The 13,396-nt window shown below is 32.6% G+C and overlaps 1 protein-coding gene across 9 annotated transcripts in view; it reads left to right on the plus strand.

Moving 5' to 3' along the window:
- The window catches only part of LOC126891821 (zinc finger protein 239-like), a 38,745-nt gene extending 29,828 nt beyond the window's left edge, over positions 1 to 8,917 (plus strand). For 4 of the 9 annotated variants that reach the window (XM_050661095.1, XM_050661091.1, XM_050661099.1 and 1 more), the window contains 2 exons: positions 470 to 574; positions 6,451 to 8,917. In XM_050661095.1, the coding sequence (XP_050517052.1) occupies positions 470 to 574; positions 6,451 to 7,400 (1,055 nt within the window). In that variant the 3' untranslated portion in view covers positions 7,401 to 8,917. Of the gene's footprint in view, positions 1 to 469; positions 1,476 to 1,783; positions 2,726 to 6,450 lie in introns of those variants that run through there. The other 5 variants (XM_050661096.1, XM_050661094.1, XM_050661097.1 and 2 more) reach the window with 3 other exon arrangements.
- Positions 8,918 to 13,396: the final 4,479 nt, after the last annotated feature.

The following is a 13,396-nucleotide window of genomic DNA, read 5'->3' on the forward strand; positions in this document are numbered from 1 at the left end:
CATTTTTTGGCGCTTTATCATATACTACCTCCAGCTGTTGGTAGAAGCTTTCCTTTGTAGGTTCCTCTTGTTCTTCTGTTGGACAGTGAATGTTTATCATCGTTAGGTTGATAAAGTGGGTGCAAATTCTCAACTTGCATATCCTTTCATTGACTGTCTGGAAGTCTATGATTTTTGACTTAAAATCATTATCCACCTCAAATGCGACTCCACATTCTTTGCTTCCTTGTTCCTTCCCATACATATATATACCCAAAGAATATCCTACTTACGTCTATATTCTTTGTGTGTACTATGGCAATATGTTTTCCTCTTTCAATTAGCGTCAATTCTTGATATCACTATATTGCTGATGTTAGTCATTGGATTATTTTTGTCAACAAAATCATATTATTTTCTCATTCTTCCTAAATTATTTTACACTTTGTTTTACTCTTCAAAAAAATGTATAGTTTTGTTTATATTTTAGGGGTTTCTCAGAACGGCATGGAAATCATCAAAAATGAACTTGGATGTCCTTCAGAACAACAAATAAACGCAAACACTGAAGAAACAACATTAGAAAATTATATTGGTAAATGTAAAATCTGTTCTAAGGAATTTAACCAAGCAGGTTCTTTGCAACGACATATAAAAACGCATACTAGAGAAAAGCTTTACAAGTGTAAAATTTGTTTGAAGCAGTTCACTCAAGAAAACTCTTTGAAATTTCATTTGAGGTTGCACACTGGAGAAAAGTCTTACAAGTGTGAAATGTGTTTTAAGCAGTTTGCTTGTCTTAGATATTTAAAAAGACATGTTAGGTCCCACACTGGAGAAAAGCGATTCAAGTGTGAAATTTGTTTTAAGCAATTTAGCGCAGCAAGTAATTTGAAAGTACATTTGAGAGTGCACACAAGTGAGAAACCTTACAATTGTGAAATTTGTTTTAAGCAGTTTACTCAAGCGATTCATTTGAAAAGTCATTCGATGGTGCACACTGGAGAAAAGCCTTACAAGTGTGAAATATGTTTTAAGCAGTTCACTCATAAACATTCTTTGGATGCACATACGAAAGCTCACATTGGGGAATTTCCGTTCAATTGTGAAATTTGTTCTAAGCAGTTTATTCGAGCAAGTAAATTGAAAATTCATTTGAGGGTGCACACTGGAGAAAAGCCTTATAAGTGTGAAATTTGTTTTAAGCAGTTTACTCAATCATACGATTTGAAAACTCATTTAAGGGTGCACACTGGAGAAAAGCCTTTCAAGTGTGAAATATGTTTTAAGCAGTTCACTTATAAACATTCTTTGGATGCACATACAAAAGCTCACACTGGGGAAATTCCTTTCAAGTGTGAAATTTGTTTTAAGCAATTTAATCGAGCAAGTGATTTGAAAATTCATTTGAGGGTGCACACTGGAGAAAAGCCTTTCAAGTGTGAAATTTGTTTTAAGCAGTTTGCTCAACTCAGTAATTTAAAAACACATATTAGGTCCCATACTGGAGAAAAGCAAGTGCGAAATTTGTTTTAAACGATTTAGTAAATCAGGAACGTTGAAAAAGCATTTAAGGATACACACTGGAGACAAACCTTACAAGTGTGAAATTTGGTTTAAGCAGTTTTCTCAATCATACGATTTGAAAACTCATTTGAGGGTGTACACTGGAGAAAAGCCTTATAAGTGTGAAATTTGTTTTAAACAATATACACAAACAAGTTCTTTGAAAACTCACTTGAGAATACATGCTGCAGAAAAAGTTAATTTTGTCTAATACTATAGAATTAAGTAGTTTTAAAAGGTGCTTAAACATTGATTACTGGAGATCAATCTTATCTTGAAATCCAAACGTGAAATTTTGATAAACTATGATAAAACAAAAATCAAGTTTTGGTTATCCATAATGGATAATTTAACGATCTGGAGGAACTTTTTTTAAGTGAAAAAAAGTGTATAAAATAATAAGTGTATGAAAAATTTAATCAACTGAAATAGCCACTTTACACGATGCAAGTAATTGCACAATTTCTTGTGCAATAAGTTGTAACTAACTTTCTGCAATAAAGTGATTACACCGTGCAAACATTGGCCATGTAATGTTTACGATGACATGAAATAGAAACTTTGACAAAATAGTATAAATTTTAGGTTATGTTGTTTTTATAAATTAAATGTAATTTTTTGAGTAGAGTTATCAGATATTAGATTAAAAATGTTAGATTATAATTTGAGAAAATTATAATATTATGTATTATAACAAAATCAATTAATACCTAATGCCTAATAAGTATACCTATAATACATTATTCATTTACAAAAGGAAACAAGTTGTTAGAAATACAAATAGAAAATAGTTTTTTTAATCCCTATGTTGCATAATTAAAGTTATCCACCAGAATAATGTTATCCGTGAAGCGTGAAATGGTAAAAAGTTCCTCTAGTTTTGTTAAAAATTGTTTAGTTTGAAATTTAGGTTGACAGAATGTGAATATAGTAAAAACAAACTGTGTAGCCTTAAAAGTTGCTAAAAATATAACCAAATTGCATGAAAAATAGGACACGTTCTATTTAGCTGCAACTTCTTGCAGCTTTTCTGTGCAATTTTCGTATGACACGATGCAATTTCTATTACTGCAAGAAATTGTGCAATTAATTGCGCAATTAGTTGCATCGTGTAAAGTGGCTATAAGTTAGAAAGTAATAATTGTAAACTTGTACTACTAATAAATACTGCTAGAGTGGACCACTTTCATAAGAATTTTTCTTTTAACTACCCCTTTAATAATAATGTTTATTTCCATGAAAGTATAAAATACATAGTGGTAAAATAATTAATAATAATAATACATTAGCACTACAGGCCTAGGAGGCCCACGGCTTGGTTGACTATTATTCTCCATTTGTTTCTGTTCCTTGCTTTTTTTTCCCAGTTGGTCACTTTTAATCTTGTGATATCTTCCTGCACTTCCGCTTTCCATCTTGACCTTGGTCTTACTGTTCTCTTCTTTCCTTGTATTGCACTAGTTAGGAGGCACTTTGTTATCCTGGTTTGAAACATTCTCTGCAGGTGTCCCATCCATCTTAATATATGTATGTGTCTTTATGATTGCTATTATGTCAGGCTCTTTGTATAATTCTTTTAATTCTTGGTTTGTTATGCGTGTCCATATGCCATGTATGGTTTTTCCGCCGTATATTATTCTCAAGACTTTTCGTTCCCATGTCTGAAGTTTTAACTGTTCTGCTGCTGTCAGTATCCATGTTTCACTCGCATAGGTGACTACAGGCAGGCGCGGATACAGGGGGGGTCAACGGATCCATGGACCCCCCTATTGTATTTAGTCTATAAGTATTTTTTTATTATTTATTTTTTTTTTGTTAACTCTAAACTTTAAGCCATCAGTACAACATTAAAATACACGACAACCGCTTCCAAATAATTGAAAGAAGCCATAAAATCTAATAAAAAACCCTTCTCTGAAAAATCTGCAGGCGCATTTGTTTGGGTACCGGTGGAACCATAAACAACGGAAATATTTTTCTCAATTCAAAGAATAACAAAAATGATATTTTAAAATGCAAATACATTACACTGGGTATAAACCCTATCTCATGAAAAGTCACGTTTCATAATCCATTTACTAAGGCTGAAAATCAGTACACACATTATAAATTGAATATAAATAAAAGTTATTATAGTCTGTCAGCTGTAAGACGGGGCAGAGCCGGTCGGTCGGCCCCAATGAATGTACAGGATTATTCACTATATTTTGACCCCCTTGTAAACTGCTTTAATTGCAGAATTAGAAAAAAATGTAAAATACAAAAGTTAGTCGATTTTTTAATTATGATTTTTTGATATTATATATCGTACTAGTGACTAATTAATAAAAAAAATTTGACATCCTGTATAAACAATCATGTTAATGTTTATATTACTGAAAAGGGAATTGAATAACCTTTCAAATGAGCTAGCACACGACCCCTATTCTCCTAAATGCCTAAAAAAAATAGTCGATTACGCCATCACGCCCAGATGGATGACGTCAATAGTATGATATACAGTGTGTCTGCGTAACTTGGAACCATATGGGAAACTTTTTTAATATCAATTTTACGGAAAAAAGTTATTCTTTATAAAGTGTTCTGCATAGCCTAAAACCGAAGTCTCAATCATCAAATATCAAATTTTATCAACAGTATACGAGGTATGTCAAAAAATATGAATTTCGCTCAAGAGTAAAGTAGTTTTTCTATTTCAAAATATCGAAAATTGTCATTGAGAAAAGTTGTTTGTAATTAAAAATTATGTTATAATCTGCATTTACACTATTCGAAGCGAAAAAATTTTTTGAAAATTTTCCTCAAATCACGGACACTCAACATCATTTTTATTTATGATAGCTCCGTTATTATTAATTTTACGAAAAAAATTTATTCTTTATAAAACGTTCTGCATAGTCATAACAACTAAGATAAGATTATAAGATATTACATTTTGTCAATTTTATACGAGGTATGTCAAAAAATATGAATTTCGCTGAAGAGTGAAGTACCGTTATTTTTCACAATATTGAAATTTCTTATTATAAAAAGTTGTTTACAATTAAAAACTATGTTTCAATATGCAATTGCATGCTTCTAGTTGAACTATTGTGAACTATAAAGGTATTTTACTCTTGAGCGAAATTCATATTTTTTAATGTTGTTCTAAAGCTATTTTCTTGTGGCATTTTTTTTTTTTTGTAAAATTGTGGCGTATTTCCCAATAAAAGTAATTCATATTTTTTGACATACCTCGTATAAAGTTTAAAAAAATTTATATCTTATGATTGCATCTTAGTTTTTTGACTATTCAGAAATTTTTATAAAGAATAACTTTTTTTCGCAAAATTAATAATAACAGAGTTATCTTAAATAAAAATGATGTTGGATATCCGTAATTTGAGGAAAATTTTCAAATTTTTTTTTTCAATTAAAAGAGTGTAAATGCATATTATAACATAATTTTTTATCACAAACAACTTTTCTTAATAACAATTTTTGATATTGTGAAATATAAAGGCACATTACTCTTGAGCTAAATTCAAATTTTTGGACATACCTCGTATATTATTGATAAAAATTGATATCTGATGATTGCATCTTAGGTTTTAGACTATGCAGAGCACTTTATGAAGAATAACTTTTTTTCGTAAAATTGATATTAAAAAAGTTTCCCATGTGGTTCCAAGTTACGCAGACACGCTGTATATGTCAAAAAATCATAATTTAAAAATTTAATAAGTTTTGTATTTTACATTTTTTTCTAATTCTGTAAATAAAGCAGTATAGAGGGGGTCAAAATATAGTGAATAACCCTGTACATTCATTGGGGCCGACCGACCGGCTCTGTCCCGTCATACAGCTGACCGACTATAAAACTTTTATTTATATTCCATTTAGAATGTGTGTACTGATTTTCAGCATTAGTAAATGGATTTAATTACCTCAGCAGGTAAACAACTTTGACAAGCTGTCAGTACCACCTGTTCTACGTTTCGCTTGACCGACCGCAGTATGTTTCTCTACACAATCACAGTAATCAACTGTGAAATAACTAGCTTTAGTAAATTCAGAGAAATTTTTCAGCGCTGCCTATTGGACTAGTGTTAATCCAGCATAAAAGATCCACAGCATGCTCCTCGTCGTGTTCTCACATCGGAGATACTACTGGCTACCCTTTTGTCTATCAGCACATGGTCAATTTGATTGGTTGTGGTTCCATCTGGTGAAATCCATGTCATTTTGTGTATGTCTTTATATGGGAAGCATGTGGAACTTATAACCATGTTTTTCCTGGTGGCAAAATTTATCAAAAACTGCCCATTCTCGCTTGTTTCATTGTGCAGTGAGTGTTTTCCTATTGTGTCATGGAACTGCGGCAGCTTGCCTATTTTAGCATTCATATCACCCATTATAATATTGATGTCATTTTTTGGCGCAGTATCATATACTATCTCCAGCTGTTGGTATAAGCTTTCTTTTGTATGTTGCGCTTGTTCTTCTGTTGGGCAGTGAATGTTTGTCATTGTGAGGTTGAAGAAGTGGGTGCAAATTCTCAACTTGCATATCCTTTCATTGACTGCCTGGAAGTCTATGATTTTTGGCTTAAAATCATTATCCACCACAAATGCGACTCCACATTCTTTGCTTCCTTGTTCCTTCCCACTATATAGAATTGCGTGCGTTTTAATGTCCCTATATATACTCGACGAATATACTACTTACGCCTATATTCTTGGTGTGTACTATGGCAATATGTTTTCCCCTTTCAATTGGCGTCAATTCTTGATATCAATATATTGCTGATGTTAGTCATTGGATTATTTTTGTCAACAAAATCATATTATTTTCTCATTCTTCCTAAATTCTTTTACACTTTGTTTTACTCTTCAAAAAAATGTATAGTTTTTGTTTATATTTTAGGGGTTTCTCAGAACGGCATGGAAATCATCAAAAATGATCTTGGATGTCCTTCAGAACAACAAATAAACGCAAACACTGAAGAAACAACATTAGAAAATTATATTGGTAAATGTAAAATCTGTTCTAAGGAATTTAACCAAGCAGGTTCTTTGCAACGACATATAAAAACGCATACTAGAGAAAAGCTTTACAAGTGTAAAATTTGTTTGAAGCAGTTTACTCAAGGAAACTCTTTGAAAATTCATTTGAGGTTGCACACTGGAGAAAAGCCTTACAAGTGTGAAATGTGTTTTAAGCAGTTTGCTTGTCTTGGAAATTTAAAAAAACATGTTAGGTCCCACACTGGAGAAAAGCGATTTAAGTGTGAAATTTGTTTTAAGCAATTTAGCGCAGCAAGTAATTTGAAAGTACATTCAAGAGTGCACACAGGTGAAAAACCTTATAAGTGTGAAATTTGTTTTAAGCAGTTTACTCAAGCAACTCATTTGAAAAGTCATTCGATGGTGCACACTGGAGAAAAGCCTTACAAGTGTGGAATATGTTTTAAGCAGTTCACTCATAAACATTCTTTGGATGCACATACGAAAGCTCACACTGGGGAAATTCCTTTCAATTGTGAAATTTGTTCTAAGCAGTTTATTCGAGCAAGTAAATTGAAAATTCATTTGAGGGTGCACACTGGAGAAAAGCCTTATAAGTGTGAAATTTGTTTTAAGCAATTTAGTGAAGCAGGAATTTTGAAAAAACATTTAAGGATACACACTGGAGAAAAACCTTACAAGTGTGAAATTTGTTTTAAGCAGTTTACTCAATCATACGATTTGAAAACTCATTTAAGGGTGCACACTGGAGAAAAGCCTTTTAAGTGTGAAATTTGTTTAAAGCAGTTTGCTCAACTCAATCGTTTAAAAAAACATATTAGGTCCCACACTGGAGAAAAGCAAGTGTGAAATTTGTTTTAAGCGATTTAGTGAATCAGGAGCGTTGAAAAAGCATTTAAGGATACACACTGGGGATAATCCTTACCAGTGTGAAATTTGCTTTAAGCAGTTTACTCAATCATACGATTTGAATCCAGGAGGAAAATAAACTTCCTGTAGCTGGCTGTATACCATAAATCACAAAAATACCAAGTTTCTTGTAAAAGGTATATATTAAAATACCCTAAATAAGGGTCACAATACAAAACGTTTTCGGATTAAGGAATCCATCATCAGTGTTTAAAAGCCCTAAAATTAAGTATAACCTAATTAAATGAGATAAAAGTTAAAATTGACAGAGGTTTTCAAGAACAAGAGGTCATACTTACAAAATTTGCATGCCTGAGCCACCAAAATGTATCGGGTAAAAACCCTTTAAATGTAAATAATAAGGATGTTTTACATATTTATATAAAATTCATTGGATGGTATAGATAAACCTGGATGTTCCAATGTTAAAAGTTCCAACCACGTGGGGAGAGTCCTGTGTTGCCCTGGGTAACATCCAGGTTTATCTATACCATCCAATGAATTTTATATAAATATGTAAAACATCCTTATTATTTACATTTAAAGGGTTTTTACCCGATACATTTTGGTGGCTCAGGCATGCAAATTTTGTAAGTATGACCTCTTGTTCTTGAAAACCTCTGTCAATTTTAACTTTTATCTCATTTAATTAGGTTATACTTAATTTTAGTGCTTTTAAACACTGATGATGGATTCCTTAATCCGAAAACGTTTTGTATTGTGACCCTTATTTAGGGTATTTTAATATATACCTTTTACAGGAAACTTGGTATTTTTACGATTTGAAAACTCATTTGAGGGTGCACACTGGAGAAAAGCCTTATAAGTGTGACATTTGTTTTAAGCAATATACAGAAATAAGATATTTGAAAACTCATTTGAGAATACACACTGCAGAAAAAGTTAATTCTGTCTAATACTATGGAATTAAGTAGTTTTAAAAGGTGTTTAAACATTTATTACTGGAGATCAATCTTACAAGTGAGAAACTTGTTTTAAAGAATTTTCCAAACTTTAAATTTTGATAAACTATAATGTAATAAAAATCAAGTTTTGGTTATCCATAATGGATAATTTAACGATGTGGAGAAACTTTTTTAAGTGAAAAAAAGTGTATCAAGTAATAAAAAATATAAATATAATGTAAGTTAGAAAGTAATATTTGTAAACTTGCATTACTAATAAATATAGTTGTTCCATTTTATCATTTCTCGTTCGTCACGATTCATTTTTAAACAAGTTAAATCAAAACATAAAATGAAACGTACGTCGATGTGTAGTATCAATGATACGTAAGTATACTATCGGTGGTAATAATTAAGAAATGGCTATTATCCCGTGGACGTATTTTATAAATTTATTGTATTGAAATGTTTAATATTTTTTCACTATTGAGGAGATTATTACACAGCTTGAACATCATTTTTAAAATTGTTAATAAATTATTGCTTTCAAAATATACTCAAATTGTATTTTTGGACATCGTATTTATTTTATATAATAAGTAAATTCACTATCAAGTGTCATTGATATTTTATACTTTACTTCTTCTTGTAGTTTCATGGCCTCCACCTCTTAGGTACTTGGCCAGTCCTCGTATTTAGACTAACTGGAAGGGAATCCTCTTTTCAAAGGGTCTGGATTTTTCCATATTCCCTTCTTTAAATTCATTGTGATATGATTTTCAAATTGATTTGTTTTGTTAATTGGGCATTCAAGTAACATATGAGTTATACTTCCTATTTGTCCACATTCACAAAAATAAGGAGTATCACTACAATTAATTTTAAACAAATGGTCTGGTGTGTGACAATGGCCCGTTCGCATTCTAATAATTGATGTCAAGTGTCTTCGATCCACAAATGTGAATTTGTGGAACCAAGGGTTTATAGAAAAATCACTTTGGCATTGTTGATACCATTTCCCTTTAGTTTTAAACTGCTTTGTTCATTCAACTTTAAACTCATTTACAATTTTTTGTTTAATAAAAGGCAAAAAGTCAAATTTATCTATTTTAATGTCTGCAGGAACATTTAAAGTCTTGCCTATATTTGCCAATTTATCAGCCTCTGTATTCCCCTTTACTCCAGTATGGCCTGGAATCCAAGCTAAGATTATATTAAATCCTGCTTCCATTGACTCAATAATAAGTCTTTTAGTTAGGTTTACAATATGGTTGTTTGTCCCCCAGGTGGTGTTATGTAATTTTTGGATAGCACTTTTAGCATCTGAAAAAATTATTGCTTCTTTAATATTTTTTTCAATACAAACAGATACTGCCTTGTTAATTGCAATAATTTCTGCAGTGCATATTTGAGTGTGCTCATGTAATCTGGATGCATAGTTATAATTGATTGAAGGTATGTGTACCCCAAAACCTACTGTCCTCGACTCGGATCTAAAGAACCATCTGTAAATACCCATGTATAATTTCCATATGAAGCTGAAAATTCATTAAGAAATTCCTGATGAGTATAGGTTTCCATTTTTTTTGTGGGTTGAGAGAATTGTCTGAAATGTTCCTGTAAGATAATTCAGTTCGATCTGAAAGCAGGATTTAATATTCTCTTTATATAGCAGGGGTGTCCAACTTGCAATGCCTCAAGGGCCAAAACTAAAACCTTTGATGCTGTCGCGGGCCATATAATAATTTTGTTACAAGTAATAACAAAATAAAGTGAGGTATTAAAATAATTAAAACAAAAAAGAGTATTATTTCTTTTATTGCTCAACAACTACATTTTTTTATAAACGGAAAATTTATTGATAACACTTTTCAATAATCAAGACAAACATTGCAAAAGCAACAAAAAAGATGTATCGAATTAGTGTGAGGACTGTGGTCGATCGGCTTCATCCACCAATGAAGAAATGTCCACCTCCAGTTCAGTTGTAGACAGTCTCATAAGATGACGTAAGGAAGAATCGGTAAGGTTGCTTCTGTTTTTGTTTTTTATGTATTTCATGGAGGAAAAGGCACTTTCACATGTATATGTGCTTCCGAACATTGACGTCATTTTCAGTCCAAAATCTCGCAGGTTTGGGAATTTCTCCTTTGACAGTAATTTGAAAAATTCAGGTCCCTTTTCTTGTCTGGTGATTTTGCTTTGGCCATTTCAACAGCACATTTTTTTATCAAATTGCCATCAGTGAAAGGTTTTTTTGCCTTTGCCAGCTCAAGCGACACGGCATAAGATGCATGCAAAGAATGCGTTTGAGAGTGTAATATTTTACTGAACATACCAGTTTGCTGTTTAAGCTTTTTCTTCAAATCTGCAACTAGGGCACGCCGACTTTCATTTGTGTAAGTAGCATACTTATTTTCATGCACTGTTGTGTAATGTCTTCTCACATTATATTCTTTAGGCACTGAAACGACATTCATGCACACTAAGCACTGCAACTTTCCATTATTGTTAGCAATCAAGTAATCACTCTCCCAACTTTCTTTGTAAATTCTGTTCTCACTATCAATTTTCCGTTTTACTGGTTTTACACTCATTATTGTATAAGAGGAATCAAGACAAAGAATTAATCAAGTTCACTAGCAACGTAATAGATTAGCCGACTAGCCTACGTGTCAGTAGCACACTGGCAAGATGGCGGCTGGCGACGGATGGTAAGCAGTGTGAGGTGTGGCCTGCGTGAACTGTGATGCGCAGTAATCAGTGCAGTTCTCATAGTGGTGGAGGACGATTGTGTTCGTTACACGTCCGCGAAGCGGCACAGTACTTGTGATGTAAAAACACTGCAAACCATAAAATATAAATTAAAAAATCTTTTTTCACAGTGGCAGCATTTAAAGAAAATATATATGCTTTTCGAAAATCTTACGTGGCCGCAACAAATAGCCTCGCGGGCCGCCAGTTGGACAACCCTGTTATATAGATTAATGAGGTATTTGTCAAAATTATTTTTGATTTCAATCAAATATGGTGGCTCTTGTGATTTCCAAAATCCTATTTTATAATTTACTTTGGTTCCCAACTCTGACAGGATTTCGTTCAGTGGGTTTTTCAGATCAGCTAGGATTTTTAGATAGAACTTAGCGCACAGTATTTTCCTTCTTGCATTTAAAATTACTTTATTTAAAATTTAGTTTGACATTCACGAAGTGTCGAAACTGAAATGTTATTAGGTGTGGATCCCGTGTATGAAAAAAAAGTTGATTAATAGCAAGCTGAAAATTTGTTAATAGCTTAAGGGTGTCTAGTCGGACAAACTTTAATATATCGGAACACTGGAACAGGGGCAGTTTTAATTGTGGAACAGGTTAAAAATTTGGAACCGTCAGACCACGAAAACGGCACATTTATTTTGTCCGACAGAACAGACTTAAACTCTTCGAACAGAGATTAAACTCTCATGAAAAAATCAGACTGCTATTTATCACCTGTCATAATTCCTGTCATTTGACATATTCTACATGTTCCACTCATTAAAACGCCCATTTGGTGATAAATAGCAGTCCGATTTTTGCATGAGAGTTTAATCTCTGTTCGGAGAGTTTAAGTCTGTTCTGTCGGACAAAATACATGTGCCGTTTTCGTGCACTGACCGTTCCAAATTTTTAACCTGTTCCACAATTAAAACTTCCCCTGTTCCAGTGTTCCCATATATCAAAGTTTGTCCGACTACACACCCTTAAGCTATTAACAAATTTTCAGCTTGCTATTAATCAACTTTTTTTTCATACGAGGGATCCAGACCTATATGCTTTGCTTAACAAATTCAGATTAAAAAACTAGCCTACTTACTATACTGAATTCGCTCTATCGAGATTCACTTTGACACTGACGTTAGTAATTTTTATATAATATAGAATTTTATATGATAATTTAGAAGTGACTGGAAATTACTGCACAACCAACGTACCTGCTCATAGCCAATATTATTAATAGTAAACAAGACACAAAAATAACAAACCTTACGCCAATCAATAATTATTTATTTAAACCATTATAATGTATTGATAACAAATGAGAAAATTATTAATTGTACAAAATAAAAATATTTTGTAGAAATAAACTCCACAAAATTTTATGAGATTAGTAGACACTCCCACTATTTCTAATAATTCTTCTTTTTTTTTAATGAAAGATTAAGTTGATTTTAGCAGTTAATAGTGTGAGGTAGGAATTTTTGTGTTATATGTTTCCTATTCAGAATGTGTCAAAGTGAATCTCGGTAGAGCGAATTCAGTATAGCAACGATTTCAGCTGACATCACTAAAATCGGACAACAGGGCCCGGATTACGTACACTCGATACGCATCGTATCCGCCATGTTTTACTGTAGCGCCTTATGGGAAAACATGGCGGATACGATTCGTATCGAGTGTTCGTAATCCCTATGCAGGTTTAGGAAATACAAGACATAAAAAATGTCCCATTTTTAAAGTGGTGCGTTAATTTTGATGCTTAGTGTATGTTAGTACAAGGTTTCTCCGCGACTCGCGCACGATCGTTTCTCGTATCCCCTCCAAGTACTTGCACACAGCGAATGTGGAAACGCACCACCTCGTCGAAATACTCTTTGGCTACTAGGGTATTATAAACAGCCAAAATACCCTGGTTTTTATTCTGCCCTCCGCAGTTATCGGACCATAGAACCAATTTTGCTTTGTAGTATTAAGCCGAGCTGTAACGTAATCATACAAACAACTACCGATTTCGTTACAACCTCGTTTTCCAGCTGTTTCATCCCATAGGTACATAAAACCTTTCCCTTCATCTTCAAAATGTATTCTCAGATTAATACAAGTAAACTGCTTTCTATAGTATGTATGTACAGTTACGATCACTGAATAGTTTACATCTTAATTTTTATATTGTAATACTGTAAAGTTGCAGTGTCGTGCGGATCTGATGTCAAAGTCAAAAAATTTCAAAAAGTCAATACTTGTAAAAATTTTGCGTGTTGAAAAATAAAATAAA

The sequence above is a fragment of the Diabrotica virgifera genome, chromosome 9, assembly GCF_917563875.1.
Source record: "Diabrotica virgifera virgifera chromosome 9, PGI_DIABVI_V3a".
Classification (NCBI taxonomy): Eukaryota; Metazoa; Arthropoda; class Insecta; order Coleoptera; family Chrysomelidae; genus Diabrotica; species Diabrotica virgifera.